The sequence below is a fragment of the Frieseomelitta varia genome, unplaced genomic scaffold (genome assembly GCF_011392965.1).
Source record: "Frieseomelitta varia isolate USP_RPSP 00005682 unplaced genomic scaffold, Fvar_1.2 scaffold_201, whole genome shotgun sequence".
Taxonomy (NCBI): Eukaryota; Metazoa; Arthropoda; class Insecta; order Hymenoptera; family Apidae; genus Frieseomelitta; species Frieseomelitta varia.
Genome location: NW_025109762.1, coordinates 458,282 through 480,931, shown reverse-complemented (window position 1 = coordinate 480,931; position 22,650 = coordinate 458,282). Strand labels below are relative to the sequence as shown.

At 41.9% G+C, this 22,650-nt stretch overlaps 1 protein-coding gene across 6 annotated transcripts in view; it reads right to left on the bottom strand.

Annotated features, from left to right (window-relative positions):
• Window positions 1–21,857, bottom strand: part of LOC122526870 (paired box protein Pax-5-like) — a 43,486-nt gene extending 21,629 nt beyond the window's left edge. For 5 of the 6 annotated variants that reach the window (XM_043650483.1, XM_043650485.1, XM_043650486.1 and 2 more), the window contains exons 1-3: window positions 21,650–21,707; window positions 14,614–14,779; window positions 7,973–8,170 (exon numbers count right to left, since the gene is read on the bottom strand). In XM_043650483.1, coding sequence (XP_043506418.1) covers window positions 7,973–8,170; window positions 14,614–14,779; window positions 21,650–21,704 — 419 coding nt within the window. In that variant the 5' untranslated portion in view covers window positions 21,705–21,707. Of the gene's footprint in view, window positions 1–7,972; window positions 8,171–14,613; window positions 14,780–21,649 lie in introns of all 6 variants that reach the window. The other variant, XM_043650489.1, reaches the window with a different exon arrangement.
• Between the last annotated feature and the right edge of the window lie 793 nt (window positions 21,858–22,650).

The following is a 22,650-nucleotide window of genomic DNA, read 5'->3' as shown; positions in this document are numbered from 1 at the left end:
AGATTTATTTATTTAACATGGCCGTCGAATCCTGCAGGAGTTGTCGATCCTTCAAATTCTTCCGGTGTTTGGTCCTCGGGCCATTTGCGTTTCCATGCAAATTTTAAGGTTCGTGTTACGCCACGGTGAATCTTCGCGAGACTCTGAGAACTCACCCCCTCCCCGATGACTCGTTGTCGGTTAAGTCTCTTCGTCAATAACGATCAAGTGGGAACACTTTAGCCTGCATTTTTTTTTTCTAGTTATTAGGCTCCACTTTACATTCGCGCTTTCTGATGGAAATTTTGCGGTGGTTAGATCGTAGCTGTTGTTACGAAACGATGCGATTCTGCTATCGAGGGAACGATACTTTTCACGTTTTCTTTTTACGTTCCATTCGGTTTATAGTAGATATATTTTTTTAGATTTTCGATGCACGTTTGCTACTTTTAATTAATGACTAAGAGTAACGTATGTAAGAGGTTTTAAAACCTCTGTTAACTCATCGAGGATCAATATATCATTCAGAATCTTTTTTCAGTGCTTTTCTACATTGTGAAATTTCAGAGTCGCTTCCTTTTTTTCCCGATTAGCTATTTCTTCCGATTAGAAACCAGCAAAACAGCAAAATCTGAGTCTGAACACGCAAGTTGCAATAGAGTGAATCGCCATTTTGTGCCACGCTCGATTACTAAGCATATTACGCCATGCAATAATATTCGATTAAACTTCTCTTCTGATTACTTCATTGGAGATAGCCGATTAATCTTCGAATATTCGACGGTTCATTAGCTGTCAATCATCAGCCGCGTCATCGGGTTATTAAACGGCTGTATTCGCGAGTCATCGGCGGTCAACAAGCAGATTCTATCCTCTCCCCGTTGCAATAGTCTTTGCGTTACTCGCGACAATGTCGTTGAATTACAGTGAAATTCAGCCGAATGTTCTAGTCACCTTTCAGCTTGGATTCTTTAATTATCGCGTTGTGACATTTTCTTCGACATCATTCATTTCATTTTCCATCCTATTTTTATTTTCATTCACACACCGAAAGACAATTTCGAATGGACGTGTGTCCAAAAAAAAAAATTTTTAGTAAAGTTTTCAAGTTTTCAAAAATTGATGATTTGATCTTTGGTTCTTCAATCTGAATCTAGTCCTATTGTGATAGTTAGTTAATCGTTATTATTGTTGTAACATCAATCATCGTAAGTTGTTCGAAGACTAGTTTTGGAATAATGTTCATCAGTAGCAGCTCAACGTATATATGTACCAGCGGTCCATTTCTGAACGGTTAAACGAAAGAAGATGTCTGACGAAAGTAAAACTTGTTTAATATGAAATTCAATTTATTTCGTAATACTTTGTCACAAGATCTCTGCAGAAAAAAATCTACAAGACAATTTTTATTGAATCGTTCGCGCAAAATCACGTAATTCGCGAACACGATGCGATCCACGTGCGATCCGCGTGGACGATTGCCGGCAATGATCACGCCGGCAGGAGGATTTTGACGGTGCAGTGGCCAAATAACTTTAGTATTCCAGCTCTCGGCCAAGAACAAAAGGGGACGAAGCATTATGGGCTGGCAGAGTAGGCGGCCATCCGGTTTCATTGCGGTTCCGTCTGTCCTCTGACGTTTCCACGGCAACCTGAATTGCGTATCTCGGCCGGTCGCCTGGTCCTCTTCGTCGTTGTCTTCCTTGTTGCGGTTGTCGTCGTCGACGTTCAACCCCTGAATTCCTCTCTCTCTCTCTCTTTCTCTCTCCGTTTCTCTCCACGTCTGTGCTAGCATCGTTTCCCTGGGTTCGACGCCGGGGACACGGAGGACACCGTAATTGTAACTTCATTTGAGGCTAATTTCGACCGAGGCAGGAGAGGATAGCAGGAAGGGTGGGGGAAGGCTATGATGAAACGCGGTAATAATTGTGTTATTCAGACAAAGGACGGTTATGGATACGCGCCGCCGCCACCGCCGCAGCTCTCAACGTTGGAGCATCATCCCCGGATCCTCCGGCCAACCCCGAGGGTGCTGCCGCTTTACGTAGGAGGGGTCTATCCGCGCTCTGCCGCTCGTTCTGCAAATATGGCTGCTTCAACGAAACTTCACCCGCGCCACGGTGCACCATATTGTTTCCTTCCGACCGCGTGTGCCGCGTTTAACCGCGACGTACAACACGGGATTGCAACTTTTCGCTCGTTTTACATTTTCGTCCTGTTAATTCTGTTTTCGGTTTGGTTGTCGAAGGTAGCAGAGTTTGTCGAAGGATCTTCGTTTTGGCGAATGTTTGTTTCCTTTTTCTTTCCTCTTTGGTGGCAATTTAATAATAAAATAGAAGAAAGAAGGATGTATGTAACTGCTACAGAATTGAAAAGAAATGCGGACGTGTGTTCTATCATATGACATTATATAAGAGCGATGTACTTATTCCTTGCTTTAGAGTCAAATAATTGTAATTGTACCTTTAATCTTTCGAACTCTCAAAATCTACTGTGAATCATAATTCTACCGCCTGAAAGAACAGGAATTGTACCTACTGAAAGAACAAAATCCTTCGAAGGATGAATCGCGAATTCTTTGAAGGTTCTGATTCTTCTTTCGAAAAGAAGGACTGGCAAAATTTTAATATTTCTGCTTCTCTATCAAACTCCATGAGACGATCAGAATTTCAGTTTCTCATTCGCTCAACTACGAGGAGGGAGGACGATTCCTCCCGCGGATTCGATGGAATGGTAAATAAGCAGCAGTCGGTGGGCAGGCGTTATTTATGGCGATGTAATTTAATAAGCGGAAGATGAACAGGGAGATATCAGTGACGCGGAGCGGAAAGTCGAAAGTGGCATGAAAGTAGCAGCGCCATCCCCATTGGCCACCCTTGTCTCTGGCGTCGCGGAGAACAGCCGGCCATATGGCTGGTCGCCGGCGTTCGCTGCTCCTGCGCCAAACTTGCCAACCTCCGGTACCTTACGGGGGTGCGAAATGATATGGAAGTAATGGAGAGCGAGGCACCGAGGCCCTGTGGCTGCCTCCTCCACGGGAGATTGACCCGACACGATAGCAGAAAAAGGAGAACGGACGGTTGCTGCACGTTCGCGATGACAGATTGATACAATTCCATCGAGAGATTCCCAGCGACAGATTTTCTACCAACTGTTGTTGCCCTGCGTTCGTTGCTGGTCATTACGTCGAATTAAAGTTGCCGGGGGTGGGATGATGAATAGACCATGACGACAGACGGATTCCGATTTCGTTTGAAAATTCATTCTTCAACCTGTTAGCTTCGATCACCGAACTACCGAGTCCGATTCTAGATTTTCTTCTTTCGTTGAAATGTTTCGCAGAATTGTTTGAACAGTTTGTTGGATCATTTAAGTTGAAGTTGAACGCCGAGTTAAAATTTAATGATAATCTTAATATGATCAATTCAGCAAGTTAATTTCGAATTTTGGTATTTTGATCTCAACTGTATGTTAGACTGCGTGATTGACGGGGATGAGAATTATTTATAATTCCAAAAATCAAGTGGAAATTGAATTTTAAAACTCATTGCAAGAAATTTGTCGTGTAATTCGACAAATTCGTTCTAAAAAGTGTTATAAGCGACAACCAGATGAAACCATGGTATTGCAGTTGAAATGTCACGTAAGCGTAAGAATACGAGCGACGTATGAATTCGCCATCGGTTAACAGGTTAAGACGCAGGCCAGATAAAAGAGATATCCACGGACGAAACAACAGGAAGTCGAGGGAGTGATCCTCCCTTAGGCCTTGGTGGTATCGACTCGGTGAAAAGCCGCAAGAAAGGGCGAACGCGCGAGGCACACGCGAGGCCGTGACGTCTCGGGGGTTGCGTCGAGGAGGAAACGAGAAGAAGGAGGCTGTGAAGCCGGCGTAAAGCCCTCGGGCGAACCTCGCTCCTTATCGATCTGCCCCTGAGACTTCCTCCGCGGCCGAAAGGAGGAAGGCGTTCTCTCCGAGGGAAACGCAGAGAGACAGAGAGAGAGAGAGAGAGAGAGAGAGAAAGAGAGACGGGCCTCTACACGTTCGCTTCGGTTTTCTCTATGTGTATGTACGTAAGATAGACCTCGGGCTTAGAGCCGGCTACTCGAGCGTGACTCCGCACCCGAAGCCGAGCCTATCAATATTTCCTCCGAAAATTCGCCGCGATACCATCGCAGCAATTTCTCTTTCCTTGCTTTCTCTTCCCTCCGATTCTCCGCGACATTTTTCCCTTCGTTTATTAAAAAAAAAAAAAAAAGGAAGCTTGTGCTCACTGATGACAAATTACTCGAGGTTTCATCGTATATTCGTATTGGAAGCGTGGAGTTTACTACATGCGTTAATGTACATTGTTGAATCGCATTTATTCGTATACTTCGATTTCTAAGTATTTGCTCTGGTATTAAATAATTGTCAAGATTGAAATTGAATTGGTCATTTTGACCAATAATTTAATTCCAATGTTAACATTAGAACTATTAATACTTTGTAGGTCATGTCGCACAAGCACTTGTCAGAAAATCAATATTGTTTCGTTGTAACGTGCTAATCATAATTCACAGTCTTATAATAATCTGAAATTGGATTTCGTTTTTAGAGTTTTGCGTTCGTTTGCGTTCGTGATCCCTCGATCACTTGTTCTTTACATATTTTATTCCATCGTTAATAAAGACTAGTAATGAATAGTGAATAATAAGATATCCTGTAATGTTAACAAAACTCGCAATTATACTTTCTTTTAGCTTTTTAAATTTAAACTAGAAACACGCGGAACATTGAAAACGTTCCGAGTGAAATCAATGACTATGGAAATCGTTGATAAAAAGAAATTCGAGAATTAAAGGCTGGCAAGGTAAACGAATAAAGGGAGAGGAAAAGATTGCTCGGTCGATTCAGCAAAGTAGAAACAAGGCTTGGAAACAGTTACCGTCCAATCTTGGCCGCATTTTTCGCCTGTTTTTCCGCCGCGTCCCTCGATCCCTGGGTTGATAGTCGCAGGATATATATCTGTTATTTTTCGCAAAAGCCACTCCATTATTTCGCTCTCCTCGGCCGTTGCTTTTTTACCGCGTGTGGCCACCAACCCGTCGTCCCGGTTCCTTTCTCTCTGTGTCTCTCTCTCTCTCTCTCTCCGTGTATCCCGTGTTCCGCGGCCCGGTCTCATTCCGAAGTGCCCCGGCAAAAGCAGGACAATACATTATATTAGCCGTATCATTATTTCTCCGTACGAAAGCTAGCTCGAAGGCTAGAAAAACCGAGACACGCTCATAATGGGAGAAATCCCGGCGTTGCCTGCTCCGCCCTCACCCTCGCGTTCCGCGTCCCGTTTTCATCTTTCAACCGGAGAGACCTCGCCACGGAATCGTTTTCTCCGTTTCGTTTTGTCTTTCCCCCGTTTCGATATTTTGTAAACGATCCGTTTGGCTCTGTCGTTTCTCCTTCGACAACGAAAGCGTCCAAAATAGCCAAACTGACAGACATGTTCTGCAGAAATTTCGAAGATTCGCTTGAGAGGGAATTTTAAATTAAAAGTTCCCTCTGACACGTTTGAAGTGTACGGTCAAAGGGACGAAATATTTCACAGAAATTTTTATTTGACGCTGCGTGAAAATTTATAGGAGAATGCGGAGGGAAATGAAATATCGTTTGGAAGAGTATCGATTGATCGTAAGGTTGACTCTGGTATTTTTAAAATGTTTCGTTTCATCAAACAATCAGATCGTTTTTCTAATCCCCCGATTGAAATACGCCGCCTTGGCGGAAGAATATTACCATCGGAATGATTTTAAAATTTTCGTAGCGTACATCGATCGGTGAATCGATTTTCACGGCGATCAATCGGCGTGAACAATCACTTAAGGGTATCCGGTGGCGCGCGTTTTCCGTTTCGTGCATTTCACGTAGCGGTGCATCGCCGCGTTTCTATCCATTGCTCGGGCGAGCGGAAATACATTTACCTACACGTAGACGCCAGCCGGAAGGTTGCGGGTCTCGGTGTACGTGAGTGGGTGAAGCTAGGTTAGGATAGGTGCATGTAGATAGCGAAAGGTGGGTAGGTAAGTATCCGCGGGGTAAGTTTTTCCAGGCGATCTGCTCTCTCCGGATTCAGATCAATACCCGCCATCTGGGCCTTGGTTCGATGGAAGGAAAAGGGCAAGGAGGAAAAGGAGAAGGTTCGACAGAGAGGAAGGATGACAGGATACAGGTTGGAGAGAGACAGAGGGATAGAGTAGAGAGAAGGCGGAGGAGTCACTCGAGCAACAAGCCACCGCTCGCCGCACCCTCCGCTGCAATTCTAGACACATCGGAAAACCTCGGCCAGAAAGCAATTCCTGTATCTCTACGTACGCCTGCGTTTCACGATGGCGTGGCCATCGTGACACCATCCACGTCCTTCACACGGAAGAATGGAAATCGCGCGCGCGCGCGCGCGGACAAAAATCCTTTACAGATGATCTTTCCTTTGAAATTCTTCCTTTCGAATTCGGTGGCGGAAAATTGTCGTAATTTAGAAACTGACATCTCGATTCGGATAAATGAGAGAGAAATGAAACTTCTCCTCCGTCATTTGATTAATAGATCGAAAATAAGACCATAGATTGAAAATAAAAGTCTTCGGGATTCTTCGATCCAAGTCTGTCAAGTATGCAACTTCATCGTTTTGTCACCGCTCGGGATTCTAAATATTTCTGACTTTCGTCAAACATGGGCCATCTAATCCTCGACTTTTGGTCGATTAATCGTCAATTAATCCAAGTGAAGCTGTAAATACTCGAATACACCTAACGAGAACCAGCTAATTTGCGTGCGTGTCCATTAACACCGGCCACCAGTGGAAATCGCGTTAGTGGATTTCACTTGTGCCGGACGATTCGATCCGCGTTATGCTCGATTACATTATCAGCCCTGCGGCGTGTTCGAAAGAGGCGGAGGGCGAAGAAAACGAGAATGAAAACTACTAGCTGCGTACGGGGAGCGTCGGATAAAGCGGCAGATAAGGTCTTAAGTAGCGACTGATTAAATCTCGGGACATATGTGTGCCGATCAATGGTTCTCTCCCTCATTGCTCTCTCTCTCTCTCTCTCTCTCTCTTTCTTTTCCTCTGCCAGCTTTTCTGTTGCTCGAAAAGGGGATCCACTCGTTCAGTTTGCGCGGTGCTGATACGCTGTAATGCCGTCTCATGGGAGATCTCACTCCCCGGTTCCATGGGGCATCATCCCTTTATCCGTGGATACTCGTGTTCCTAGCCACGCCACCCCGTCCCACCCCCTTCCCTCTTGGTCGCTCGATCTACTGGGCGACGTAAAAACACTTGAATTAATCGGCCCATTCCCGAAGGAACCTGCGAAAGGTCAATAGGATCGGGAGGGGAGGGGGTTGGTGGTGGTGGTGACGCGGACCGGTTTTCCGTACGCGCTTATCTCGATGCACGAAACTCGGGGGGATGATTCTTCCTCGCCTGCGAGGATAACTAATCGCTGCCATTGCCAATCGCGCCAAGCATATGCTCCGGTTCGCACCCCCGCCCCCTCCTCCTCCCCGCTTTCTTCAATCGTTTTCCGCGATAAATTTCGTGTGTCTCGACGATCAATTTGGCGAATGGCGACGGAGAACGAATTTGAGTGTGACTCGAGAGGGTGTTAGGTTCGAAGGAGATTTCTTTTTGGTATGAAATGAATTCTTACTAATTTCAGATAATCTTGCGTTGACTTAATCGATTGAGTTTGCTTATCCAAGAACTGAGTCTGATTCGATGATGCAGATATTGACACAGCTAACGGGAAATTATTACGTTTCTACATATATATCAAAGTCGAATATAGACAACTCTGAGAAAAAGGGAAAAATTCATTTGAATGAATAGCGACGAGAAATTTGTCCCCATTTAAATTTCCATTTTTATTTTTATTTAAAGATCCTCTAGCTTTATGATGTAATTTTAGAGGAACTAAATGTGATTTTCGACGAATTTGACGTGAACTTTGAACTCACCGATTGATCGAAGAGACGGATGGCACGTTGTCCTGCGAGCAAATGCCTTCAGCGAGCAATCGATCCCTGATCTCCCACGCGAACATCGTCGGATTGTCCCTCTTGTAATTAGCGATCGCCTCGACAACCGGCGGCGTCGCCACCTTCGGCTTCGAGCCACCTATCACGCCAGCCTTGAAGCTGCCGGTTTCGTAATACCTGTGAACAAGAAAAGAAACCAACTCGATGGATCTATGTCGCGATTTTGTTACATTCTATATGTCTACGATATCGCGAACTCTTCAAACTATATATCACATTCAGAAATCTTTGTGAACCAATCGGAAATTCGACTCCCAGTGCGTTTCTAGAAACTATCGTAGGGATGTCAGGTTGCAATTCGTTCAGGATTTTTGAGAACAGCGAGTGAGACGAAAATTTGAGAAACAACGTAATAGATAGATCTTGGATCTCTCTGTGTGACTTTAACTTTTCAAATTAAATTGAATGCATTCTATATTTCCTGTGATTAATCCGAAAATAAAGACGTTAGACCGATATAAAATTCCTTCTCTTCTCAATTACATAACTTAAAAACGCAGACAATACAAAAAATGATCACACACATTGTGGTGAAGGTGTATCCTTCGTCGTCCACGATTTAAATTCCCGTTGCAGTCGCCGGCGAGTCTTGAAAGCTCGCGATACCAATCGGAAGGAAATGCAGCCGATCCCTATTTTTCACGACCGAGTGGAAATCAAAGGGAGCGAGAATGGCGAAAGAGAGGAACGGGTCGTTTTTCCCGCGACGTGCGGCCAATGCCGGAATAACGAATCGCCGTCCAGCCGGCGCGTCAACGACCGGCTGTTTTAAAACAAACGGCTTTTGCCTTCCATCCTGTATCTCTCTCCTCCATCCTCCCTCCCCCTCTTTAACCCCTTTCTCTCGTGTTCTCTCTCTCTCTCTCGCTGTTTCTCCCTCTTCTTTCCCTCCCATCGAGCCCTCCCGGCCGCGTGTATATGCGCGCACCGATGGCCAATCGCGATTGGCCCGCCGTGAACGCGCCCTTTGTGCCTAATTAGTTAAATAATATCTTCGCTGGTGCTTAAATTCAATTACGGCAGAAAGCCCGCAATAATGGTCCGCTTGTGGGCCGCCTTGATGGATGTGGGTCCGCCGCCGGCGTCGACTCATGCTCGTTCAAACTGCCAGCCAATTTTGTGCTGTTCTCTCTCTCTCTCTCTCTCTCTCTCTCTCTCTCTCCTTCTCTCTGTCTCTCTTTCCATCGCTTTTCTCGTTCATCGTTTGTTTCGTAAAGGGAAAAAAAGGAAAGGGAAAAAAATATTGTCCGGTGAAATACATCTGGTGTCGTTGTCCACTCTCGATACGTTTCTTCCGAACACGATACATTCGAGGTGGAGGAAGGGTAGTGTCGGTTGACGTGTATGAGGTACGCGGCTTGTTCTAAAGCGTGAGAAGTTGATTCGAGCTGGCTCGAATCAACGCGAAGATCGTAATTGCTGGTAGAAATTAGTGGTACGTGAAAAAAATCGGTCTTCTCTAATAGCATAGATTTGGTGGGAGAGGGGGGGGGGGGAGAAAGTGGTTGTAATTGAGAATCGGTCTTGAAGAAAATTTGAAATTTGAATTTGCTATTATCAATTTCTTTTTACGTTCTCTTAGAAGAAGAGGTAATTTTTATATGAGTCTTATTTTTGAGATGTATGCACTTGATGTACCCACGAATTTTCTCATTCTAACAACGATTATTTAATTGACATTAGAATATTAATAATAAGTGTTAACCAGTAGCGTGTATTGTACATATTTATTTCTTTAATTATTTGTTTACTGCTACCTTTGTGCTTGTCAAATAATATAATTCTCAATGTTCACGATCATTTGAATTTAAATGATAGGTTTATTATGATTATTATATTAATTAATAAATATAAATAAATAAAATTTTATAATAAATATTAAAATTATATTATAGTAATAATTTAAAATTAATAAAATTATTTATAATTAAAGTAATGAGAATGAATTTTTTTTTTAAATTATAAGTAAAATATAATTTGTACCTTTTGTATCAGGACTAATTAATTAATTTTAATAATTTAATGATCTCGAAAATAAATGATCTTAATCTATATAAATATTATTATTTTTGTTAAATAAAAAAAATAAATATATATTTAGAAATTAAATGTTTGTTGTATTTATTGATATCTAGTTTTTTTTAAAATAAATAACAACGTATATCACTGAGAATATTCTGTATAATTTAGCAAGAGGTAAACGAATTTAAAACATAATCTAATCGTTGATAGAAGGGGTGGAGGTAACTGCTTGTATCGTACGTTAAATCATGTCACGATGCATCATTCGGCAATATTCACCCTAAACAAAAAATGACGGTGAACCTGTTACAATCGAAAGCGTCGGAGGGGTCTTTTAAACGATCCACGCTATGCCGCCCCGTTTCGAAATTATTACGATTATATCTGGCGTAAAACCCCATTCCCGGTCCGCACGTCCCTACCATGAAATGCCCATTACGTTGCGCGATTTTTCGAAATCGACCAAATTACCATCGTTCACCCTAACTCGCATTAATTTCTCGATTTTCAGTTCAATCGTCGATAGACTAAGCGTAATTTTTCTTTTATAGAGTGCTGTTCTATGGCAATGGCAAACTGTTAAGGGGCGGACGATGTCAGCCATCTTCGGGTGAGTTGAAATTTCTGTGGATTGTAGTTTAGAAAATTTTGAAAAATTTGCCCATTTCTTATGAATTGTAATTTTGGAATTTTGTATTTGATAATTCTATATTTTTCAAGCACCATCTTTTCGTATTTTATATTATATTAATGGTCAAATGGTGATTTAGAATATTTTAAAGAATTCTACATTAATGAAAACAAATTATGTTTCGCTAACATTGGGGCCAAATTTCTATTAAAATTTTTTGAAAAAAATCAACGTCGGTGAATGGAGTGATCGTTAAAGAAACGTTTCTCGAAAACGTCGTAAAGTGTTACTTTGTGCATTCGCCATGATAGACAATGTTTCACTGTCAAACGAGAGCTGACACGTACTTTTCAACACCGTCTCCGTAAACCTTCAGCTACCCAGGGACCGGCGTTTCCGTTTCGTTTGTAAGTACGCGTCGAAATTGTCGCGATTCCGCGAAAATCCGGGGCATACGATGTCGCGACGTATCAGTGGCGCGTGACTGCGTAAAGCTTAGGCGTTAACAGCGTCTCGTCGTCGAACTCTGAGACCGTTTTCATCATAGTTTCGCCGGAAAAAATGACTATAAAAGTCACAACTGTACGAATAGTAAAAACAAAAAGTCCATGTGTCGTTTGAAATGATATTCGACAGTGTTTAGAAATGAAGGAAGAATATTTGAAAATAAATAATTTAGCATCTACTGCGATGAAAAGTTTACGCAGATAGACTGGAAATTTTTATGCACTTGTGAAAAAGAAAAATTTGAAATTTGCAAATATATATTAAAAATTTATATATATATATATTAAAATTTAATGTTTAGTATATTATTTAATGTTCCACTTATCACTTTTCAAGTTATATTCGTAAAAGTATGAATCTCTATAAATACTCGTCATCTAAATGTAAATGTACAAACACCGCATTTTCTCTTTGATAATAAATTTCTTTTCTTCAACATTTACATGTTTAAATTGCAAGAATAGAACTTTTATTCGTTCACTTTCTTCGGAGAATTATTCGCGACGTTTTTCACTCGAATTAGAAACTTCACCGCTAATTGTAACAATCTCTGATGAAACACGGCACGGTGAACTATGAATTCCATCGGTAGTTTCTAAATTTTAATTGACCACCGTGGATCCAGAAAAAGACGAGAAGTATCAAGGAAAAAAGTAACAGCGATTGCTTCATCCTAGTTGGTTTAATTTATTCTCACTTGGTGAGAATTTTTTTTTTCGTATAAGCGATTAGGAAATCGATTGCGAAACATTTGGTCGTTGAACCGCGCGCGTTTTCTTTCCAACGTTTGATTCACACGTTGCTCGCCATCGCGACTTATCGATCCCGTCGGCTGTAAATCCATTGAAAAATAAGTGCATCGTGCTCGATGCTCGACGTTAATATAGCTGTTAATTTCTGTTTATAACACATTGCCGTTAATATCGTCGTGCAATAAATCGTTCGGACGTAGCGCGTTTGATTAAAATCGTCCCCCGATTTACGATTAATCGTCGACGTAGTGGCAATTTCCTCCAAATGAATTTCCCTAATTTTCTACGTTCAGCTCGCTCGCGCGCGAAAATTTCTATAACGATCCCCCGTCTGACGCTGCTGAAACGAAAATTTTTCATATTTTTCATATTTATTTGTCGTCAATGGAAGCGTCGTAAGTGAAGAGCGTTAAGTAGAATGGGTATCTAGTGGTCAGACGCCAGACTTGCTGATGACCACTAAATCTGTGATACGTAAAATATTTGAAACAATGAATGGTTGGTTTCTTAGAAAATTGTGGAATTCCTGCAGATACTACTTATTATGCTGCATTTATTATCCTGTTATGTGACATTATTATTCTGCATAAATATTATATGAAATTTTGGAATTTTTAAATCTGGTATAAATTCTTCGAATAATATATATATAGAAGTGGAATAAAACCGAAAAATCTATAAAACTTTCAGACGATATAAATGTTGCAGGACATTTTGGAATTTTTACCCTTCGACAGTTTTCGATTTCGGAGCGTCTTAATATTTTCAGAAGCACAGAAATCCCCCCGCGAAGCTTTAACCTCACTTTGTCGAATATAAATTTCGCCCCTCGAAACTTTTATTTATCGCTTCCTCAATAAAAATTTCCGCACTCGAGACGCTTTCAAAATTCGCCGGACACTACTTCAAAAATCCCCTCGTCCCAAGAGATACTTATCGAAACGAGTGATTTCACATTTCCGAGCGCGTCGACGACAATGCACGGTTCAAATTCGGAGAAAAAAAGAAGATAGGAAAATCGAAAGGGACGCGGTAACCCGAGAGGCAATAAAATAGTAAATAATTCAACTTGCCTATTAGATGTATATATATATACATATACACACGTACATACATACATATATCGGAGTTATACGTGAAAGAGCCTATAACTATATGCGACAATGATATTCTACTGGCGGGGACGTATGACATTCGGGCCATCAAAACGGCACGAGGCCACCCGTTACGTAATGCGGGGTGGAGGGTGGAAAAAACATGGAAACCGCATATCGTCGCACCCGCTGGCACCCCACATCGCGGCCGGAAGAGGGGTGGTTCCTTCCTTCCGGCGTCGCAGTTTTCGTCCCCGAGTTCGTTCGCCTCGTGCTTCTAACAGCGTCTTTAATTAAATCACTCCCGAACCAGGAATAGTCTAGTTTTGTTTTTTTTTTCTTCTCCTCGACTCCTCGTCTCTCTTTCTTTCTCTTTCTCCCTTTCTCTCTTTTCGCGTTCGATTTTTCACGTCTTTAGATCGTTTCGTCTTTTTATAGGGGCGAGCGAGCCACTTTGGAATTGCGCGCGGAAATTACAGCGTTACGTCTGCCATGGCAAGCTTGATCTTGCGTTAAATCATTCGCGCCGTTGTGTCTCTGATTTTTTTGTCTCGGGCAGATTGCTTAACTGTAGCACGGGTGTCTTCCTCTTTTCATTTTCGTTTGCCGAGCGACGGAAATTTTGCGATAACTTTCAGAAAAAGCGTACTGGAGCGTGGGCTTTTTGATTTGTTTCTGCGAAGAGTTCTTTTGAAGGATTGGTAGTAGAATTGTGAAATAAAATTTTTTAGATGACATATCTATTGTGTGTTTCTCTTTATGGACGTAGAACGAAACGGAAGAGTCTAATATCATATCTTAAGATGACGTACATGGTGATGCAAGTAGAATATTGATATAAAATCTTTAGGTAACACGCATACGTCTAACTGTAGGTAGAATAAAAATTCTTCAAAATAACACATACATCTGTATTGAAGTGGAATAAAATCGGAGAATCTAATATAAAAGTTTTAGATAAGAAATACATATCTCCGTGCAAGTAGAATAGTTAAACTCGTGCAGCGAGTGTTACATTCGTGTCTTGACAACCTCTGCCTTAATTTTTATTAAATTGTCTATCAGTAATAATAAAGAATTTCAAAGATCTCCACAGGCTTTAAAATTTAAAAAAAATCATCGATCTTTTTTCACGACGAACATTTAAAATTAAACTTGGTATCAGACAAGATTCTAACTAATGAAACTTTAATAAATTAACGCAAACTTTTCAACTTTTCATCTACACCTCTCAGAACATTTATTGTTGTCAAACAGAAAAGCTTCAAAGAATCTCTTCCACCAACCACCCACTGAAACTTGCGTTCTCTCACCCCCCTTAAACACGCGTTCACTCAGTAATTCATCGACGAATCGATCCCACAAGGATCATACAGCCGACGTGCAGCAAGACGGACAGAAGGACGAAGGAATCGATCGAGGAAATCGTCGAAGCGCCAAACGAGGATAGAGCAAAAAGCAAGTACTGTCGCCGTCGGAACAGTACGACGGTGGCTGCGGTTGTAACGGATACGACGGGGGTCTGGATGGCGCCGGAACGGTGTCGGTACTCACCTCGACAGTATCTTGGATACACAGCCGTGAGATACCCTGAGTTGTCTGGAAATGTCGCACGGTCGGACGCCGCTGTGCGCTAGCTCGACGATCCTCTGCCTCACTACATCCGGTAGGGGCCTTCCGTTCACGAAGACGCCGCCGAGCTGGTTAACTCCGCCGTGGCCTGGAAAATGGAAATCGATAATGCATTAGCTCGAGGGGCCGAACTTACGTGATCGTGGTACCATCGTTGCCGATCTTTGCGATTAACTTCTACAGTGTCGCAGATATTGTCCTCGAATTTTTTCATCAAATCTCTGGACTTTTGAATTTCTATTCCTTTTCATTTCTTTTTTTGAGATTTTAATTTCAATTCAGGGCTCTTGTTTCGCTTTCCCAAATATTTCTACTGTTTGCGTTCGAAGTTTGAGCTTGTTAGGGTAGGTTTAATTTGCTTGGAGGTATGAATAAGTTTCAATAAGTTTTAGTAATTGTTCTTCTCAGTAGCGTTTAAGTTTCTTTTTAAAGTGTTTAAGTATCTCTTCTTTTAATTACAACAGTCCTTTCTTAAGTTTCTTTTAACGCTCTAACGTGTTGATACAAAATTGAAGTACAAATGTTTCAAGTTTGAAAACTAGAAATCACTTAAAGTATAAACAGGATCAGCGTAATAACTTCAAACAAGGGTTGAATCATTCTAAACTTCGGTGATGTACATTTTCTATTTTAGTAAAATCTGTGTGCCGCATTAGTAGTGTTAGTGTCAAATTCGTGTGGTTCCTATGTCTCGTCATTCTACTAATTTTGAACAAACAAAAATTATGGAAAATGATCGAATAATTTAGAAATAGATAAATCGATTAAAAAAATATAAAGAATATATCAACAATACGTGTTTTATGAATGAGTTTAATGATGCTGTCTACGATGATCGTATAGTAATTTATATATTAATTTCATTGCATATAACCTATTCGATCCTTTCGTCAAATCATTCAGGAAAGGAGCAAAATACAGACGAACAAAATACGATATGAACTGACATCTTGTAATTCATCGATCCGTTCTTTTCCCCCCGATTCCTCTTCGAACCAGTGCACTTGCTAATAATGAAAGCAACGTGTGCCCGATCATTCGATTTTCCATCCGACGCGCTACTGTTACTTCTCTCTTCGCAGCACGACTCTATTTTCGCGTATTACGGCCCTCTAACGCGCTAACTTCGATCTAATATCGTAATGGAGGGTCCTGGACCGCGGCATATGTCCTCGTGTACGTGCCAGTGCACTGATGATTCGATGATCCAATCGTCGCTGTTTCTAATCCCTAACACCAGTTGACTAACAGAGACTAGACTCTGTTATAGTCTGTGATGGGTCACGCGAGTCATTCCCTTGCTCGCCTCTTTCTGCCCGGTCAGTCGATTTCTTCTGGCGACGCAGTTAATGCAGATCAGAGTGAATCGTTGAGGGGATAAAAAGAAAGGAAGGAAGGCTCGCGATAATGGCCGACGTTCGACTTAACGTGCTCCAATAACGCAGTAGAGTATAAAGAGATTGATACGAATCTTCTCGTTGTCGTGTCTGTCTACGATAGCGTTATTCTACTGGAAAATTAATTGCACGTTTGTCTCGCAGTTGTTCAACTTTCACCAGACGCAGAGGATGCGCATCTGTGTATTTACACAAAGTGATTCAAAAAAATTGATCCGATCAAGCCGATTTATCATTAATTTTTGCTAAACAAACCGAATAAATTTTTTCTAATTCCTAAAATCATTTTATAGTATTGTTTTCAATGAAATAAGACGTCAGAAGAATAAAGATAATTTCATTTAAAATCTCCGAGTTCATACGATCACTGTGTTTAATAGATTACTGTTTTCAGTTACTGAAATTATCTTTTGTTTCGCTTTTGCTCAAGTTCAATTTCATGCGTGAAGAAATTAATCGCTGGATTGCGTGATAAAGTAAAAAGGCTTTCAAGAAATCATGGGACAAACTTTCAACTGCTTTATACTCGATAAATCAGTTTGAAATGCGGAGTGTCCAGCTCTGCTATTAACACTTTGACTGTCGTTTAAATTCGTGCGTTTTGCCAAGAACGTCAGAGCGCTATCGCTTATTTTAACATGACGCGTAAATAACTCGCAAATATAACGTGTACTTTCAACAAACAAAATCCCCCAAATATTTCCTGCAATACACGTTCAGTTTCTACAGTTTCGATTAAAAAATATTTAAATTAAACACTTTCAATCGTATCTACAATACTTTCAATGCTACGTGTATAGGTATCGAACGCATTGAAAAGCTTTAAATGTACCGTGAAAAGTACAAGATCAAAAGATCCACCTCATCGCCATTTCCACTTTCCTGGAAATTAAAACACCGCCGTAAAAACCCCCCATTACGAAATAAACAAAATTCAAATCCCTTCGAAACATTCAACGAAAGCTCTTCCCTTAGCAAACCGGGCACGCGTGCTCGTAGCCAAACAATCGGAGCTAATTACCGCGATGATTCGGCCATTCCGATGAGAGAAGCATCATTGTTACCGAAACGAGGCGCGCTGCGACGCGTGAACCACCGATTCTCCTTTTTTTTATCTTTCTTCCTCCATCCTCTCTCTCTCTCTCTCTCTCTCTCTCTGTCTCTCTTTCTCTCTCCACCGGTAGCCGAATACGATCACGACGCGGCAAGACAATGAAGGGATCGGCGATCATTACTAGAAACGATACGCGCTTTCCGGTCGCAAATCAATTCGCTCTCGCGTTTATGGTCGCATCCCCGCGGCGTGGCCGGTAGTCAGGGGGATAGTCGCGCTTGGAATCATGGTGGCGCGGGGTGTAAAAGCACCATGACCACCCTACGCGGTGCACGCACGCCGTCACGCCTGCTGACCGCAACTATACGATGGGACCTCGGTTCGAGAGCCGTGGATTCGAGAGAGCCACCACCCCCTCGGAGGCCGAATCGCAGAGTTACCAGTGCTACGAATTGTCGTGTCGTTGCTCTATTTCTCTCTCTCTCTCTCTCTCTCTCTCTCTCTCGTAGCAACCGCGTCACCAACGCTTATTATTGTCTCTCGGTTACGTTTCTACCCTCTGAATCTCCGACTATGACACCATAGTGCGCTGTCGTGCGTTTCGTTGCTTGGACGCTTGTTAACTTTGAGGTTTGTGCTTTCTGGTTCTTTCTTCTGGGCGTTTCAAACGAGAGCGAATGGCCAACGAGAATTTGGGTTTCTCATGTCATTAATAGACCGCGTGTTTAACTATGATCCGAGTGATACTTTCCATTGCCAATGACAGTTGAATAATTCAAGTCGAGATATTTGAATAGTTCGAATAGTTTGAATAGACTTGGTAGTCGGGAGAAATTGGTCGGCTTTCTAGTTATCCATAGCGATTTTATTCGATGGCAAGAATGACGGTACAAATAAAATGTCGATAAAAATATAACAATTGTCGATAAAAATATAATATTTGTAAATATATTTTCTCTTCAATCATCATATCATAGTGATCCGATGCATCACTCCGATGCAACGTAAATTTGAGTAACACAGAGAATTGTATTTATAAATTTCACTACTCACCGTTAAACTTGTCATCTATAAGAATTTTCTACAGTAAATATTCGAATCCCAAGTTTACATTTAAATTTCACTTGCTGTAACAATCAAGAGTGATTATTATCGACAATCAGACAAGTATTAATAATTACTGATAATCAGACGCTCTCAATGATTAATTAATCGCGTTTGAGCGGCACCACGCGAGAATGAATTCGACGTCAGTTCGTCAGAAACAGATATTTTCATGGAGAAAAGTAAGAAAATTGCGAATACGACGCGAGCGAGCATCAACGAGGAACCGAGCGCGCGTTATAGATTCCCGACTCTCGGTCACACGATATTTCTCCAGCAGCTTTGTTCCTGTATTACATTACGGTCTTGGCGTTACGTATTGCCGGGCCGCGCGTTGGAAACACGCTAGACGTTTATTACTCGTTCGCTTGAAAAATACGCGGGGGAGTGCGGTGCGTTGCTCTTATTTTTCAGAAATTCCAACCCCGATCGGTCGTGTGTCTGATTTAATAGCGCAAGCATTACAAGCGGACAAAAATTGATTTATTAGCCGATTTTTATCTTTTTTTTTTTTTCTGTTTGCGGGAAAAATTTTGAAGATTCACCGCGTGACGTATTTATTTTTAGGTCGAACGTAGATGTTTGTGGGGATTCAGAACGCGAACGAAAATTTGTTTCGGTTCTTTAGTACTTCCGTGGAGCAATTCGTTTTGAATATTTTCTACATTATGTAGTATTATGTGTGCCTTAATGCCACACACTCGATATACTGATACTTTATTACGTTCCGTTCTTTTCGGTAATACATATTCTTGCCCTGCGAATATCGATTCGACAGGACTATGTTAGTTTCGTGTTATAAATAAAATTTTTGGAAATATCGTTCGAAAAGTTTCGACCACCTTGTCAATTTCGGATGAAGCTCTCTTTTCCCTCGACAGACAAAATTATTTTTATTAAAGTTACTCGTATTCATTTGTAAAGTGTCACTGTTCACAAGTTGACATTTGCAATTTACACGTCTGTTTATCTTCTGACGAACGTAACAAATGCTCCAGACTGAGATGAAACATTAGCTTTTCAAACTCTAATCCAGCTGTAACATAACAAAACAGCAGAAACTAAATTCGAAATTTCAAACTGCCTTAATCGTGCACGAATTAAGAACATCTTCGCGACACAAAACAACTGAAACACACAAATCGTTGATTCGTTTCACTTGCCCAGCTGTGATCATTTTTCCGATCTTGAAACGTCCGGCAAATTCAGTGCGCAATTACACGGATAATTTTGCTCGTTGAACGAAAGGGATTGGCTGACTGGTCGCGGAACGATTCAGCTGCGATGCACGCGCGTTGACCGCACCGTTCTTGTTAATGTTTCATAATTATTATCATGCCATTAGTTCGAACGGAACCGGCGGACGGCTGCGGCCGCATCGTTTCCAAAACGACGGCCGTGGTCACCTAATTAATACGTTTCCAACCAGCAATTGGACGAAATCGCGATCTAAAGAGATTCGACTTGCTATTTTTCCTCTCTTTTTACTTCTCCTCCTCCCCCCTTTCGTGTATCGTGGCTATCATTTAAACTTAACCGTTCACCGGTTAAGTTTAAATGTACAAAAACATTGCTTCACTTCTCCATAAAATACCGAATATCTTTTTGGTCGGTATTTATCTGATAACGTGCGTTCGTACGTTTTGTTTGTGATCTCTTCAGTTTTTCTGAGTCAACAGGCTCATTTTGCAGATAAATGCGAGTGAAGGATATCTTTCGGTAAAATTGGACGCGCGTTGGAAAGCAGAAAGCTGGAGAAAAATATATTCTGCACTAATGAAGAGCTGAGGATCAAAATGACGTTTTACTTCGATCGTCGGGAAAATGCTGTAAATATAGAAACGAATATTCTACGAGAATTATCTGCAGAAAGAGACACAGAGAGGTAGATAACTAGAGAATTAAACGAAAGACGAATTAAAAGAACAGATGGCACTGATGAGAAATCATCGACCACCTTTGCATGTTTCTTCGTTTTTCACGCGCGAAACTCGTTTGGATTCCCGCTTTCCATCGCTGTTTACCGCACGCGCAACATGATTTCGCGATTCGCCGGAGAAAATCGGTTCCGAATAGATTTGAATTTCTCCGCAATATATATATATATATATAACAAAAGCGAGTATTTATCCGGCGGCGAGAAGAAAGTCAGAGAAAACGAGAGTGCCAGACGATTCTGTGGCCGAGTTTTTTCGTTCCTTCGCGACAATCGAAGAAATTTTCGTCTCGAGCGAAACATGGCGTTGATTCAGACGGTTTCATCGGCGATTCACGGAAAGCAATAATTTGGTCAGAGAGAGAGAGAGAGCCGAACGATTTCAGGAATGGTTCCTGCGCGGATCAGAAACTGCAACAACGACCGTGTGGTTTCGCTTTTTTGTCGAGTCGAAGGAAGTTTACGTTCTCGCAGCCTCGTTTTGCTCGATGCAGATTTGTCGTCGAGCGGATTGTCTATTTCCGATTGTTTCCACGGGCCGGTTGATCCGGGCAGAAAACCTCGATCGGAGAGAAATCGATTTTTACGCCGGCAAGCTCGCTCTCACGATCCTTCGTCGAGAGTCGATTGTGTTCGAGCTGCTCCGCGCGAAAAAAAAAAACGCTTCTCGTTGCTTCGCGGACTGTGTTTTCCTACTCTACGGTTATTAAACGTAGCAAGAAACGATCTTTAAGGAGACCTTTTAACCTAATTCGCACGAAACGATGCTGTTTGTTGCGCGAAGTATTTTTTTCATTTCACTGTGGTTTCAGACTTTTGTTGAACGTGATCGTCGTTTCGTTTGAAAAACCTCGTGTGTAGTTTCTAGCGAATGTGGCCGATTCTTGTACGAATTGTGAATTTCGTAATTACCTCGAATTTTTATTCCAGTCTCGTCTTAATGAAATTTAATAATCATCGCAACTGAATGAAAAATTTTTTACATCTCTCTGGTATTTGAGAAATTTTCTGAATGACAGAAGGACTTCAAGTTGGAAATCTCATATCTTTCCACGTGTCAAGTTTCTAGTAAGTGAGATCGATTTTTATGCCAACTTTATATCCTATTATCATTATCAACAAATTTACTCAAGAGCGCAACAAAAGTTTATCGACCAAAAAGATACAATTCCAAACCGAGACGCGAGTTTAGTTTCCTCGAGCCCCTCAAAGTACTCATATTTATCAATCTAGAAAGAACTGAAACGCAGTGAAGTCGAAATCATCTACTTTCGGTTCACCCGTCTAAGATCACGAAAGATGCCAACCCAGTCAAAAGAAAAAAAACAACCAACGAGAGCAAAGAACTGCAGAGAGAGAGAGAGAGAGAGAGAGAGAGAGAGAGAGTGCTTCAAAGAAAATGTAATAAAAGAACAATCGTTGGATAATCGTGTAAATTCCAGAGTACTGCACGGGTTGTCAGCTTACAGGTGTAGTATTCCATCATGTTCTGGTTGTAGCGATAGGCGGTGCTAAGGTCCATCGTGACCCCTCGGTAGCCGACGGCCGTCGGCTGTGGGAATCCAGCTGGTTCCTCTCTCGATCTCGCGCGTATAATGTAACGAAACGCGTCCAAAAGACGGTCGGTCCTATTGACCACCGACGACGATGCTCCTCGCACGTTTCCACAGCTCTTCCGATCGCTCTAGTCTCTTTTTTAACGGCGGCCTCGCCCTCGACCAGTCTATGGCTTGGCGGTACAATGACCGTCATCAGGAGCGTCTTTGTGCCGGACGACGGGTGGCTTCGACGAGCACCCGGTCGGCCGTCGCTTCATCTTCGTAAATCGGGATCCGTTATCCTCCTCGTCTTCTAGAAAATTTATTTATGGGGACACGCGGCCTCTCGGAGTCTCCTCTCTCACGGCACTCGCGGCATCACTCAACTGCACTGTCGCACCACGTCCACAATGACGGTACCATGGCCGAATCCTTGAACGAGTTTCTAGCTGTCCTCATCGTCGTCACCGGCCTGATGATCGGACGATTCACTCGATGTTCCTGGATCTTTGGACTTCGGTAGCTCGAAAGGGGCCTCGTTTTCTAAATCGAAGGTCGGAAAATTCACTTTCGGATCCTGGGAACTTAAAAAGATTTTGAAGGTGTTTGGCTTTTGAAGCTTATGATCGAAACATTGGAATTCCTGGAATTCGAGAACAGTTGTAAATCGATGAAATCGAAGACGATTTTGAGTCTCGAATTGGTTTCGTGGATTCTGAAATGATTTCTCGATATTCCAAGTTTTGGAGTTGTGAAACTGTCCGATCTGCTGGGATCGAGCGAGGGTAACTCTCAGTCACTGTACACTGTCCACTTCACCGTATCCAAAGGCTCACTCATCGAAACAACTATATCTAACTATATCTCAACCTTGCGAATCATCCTCTGTCTTCCACATCGAACGACAAAGAGTCTGTTTAGAAACAGTCC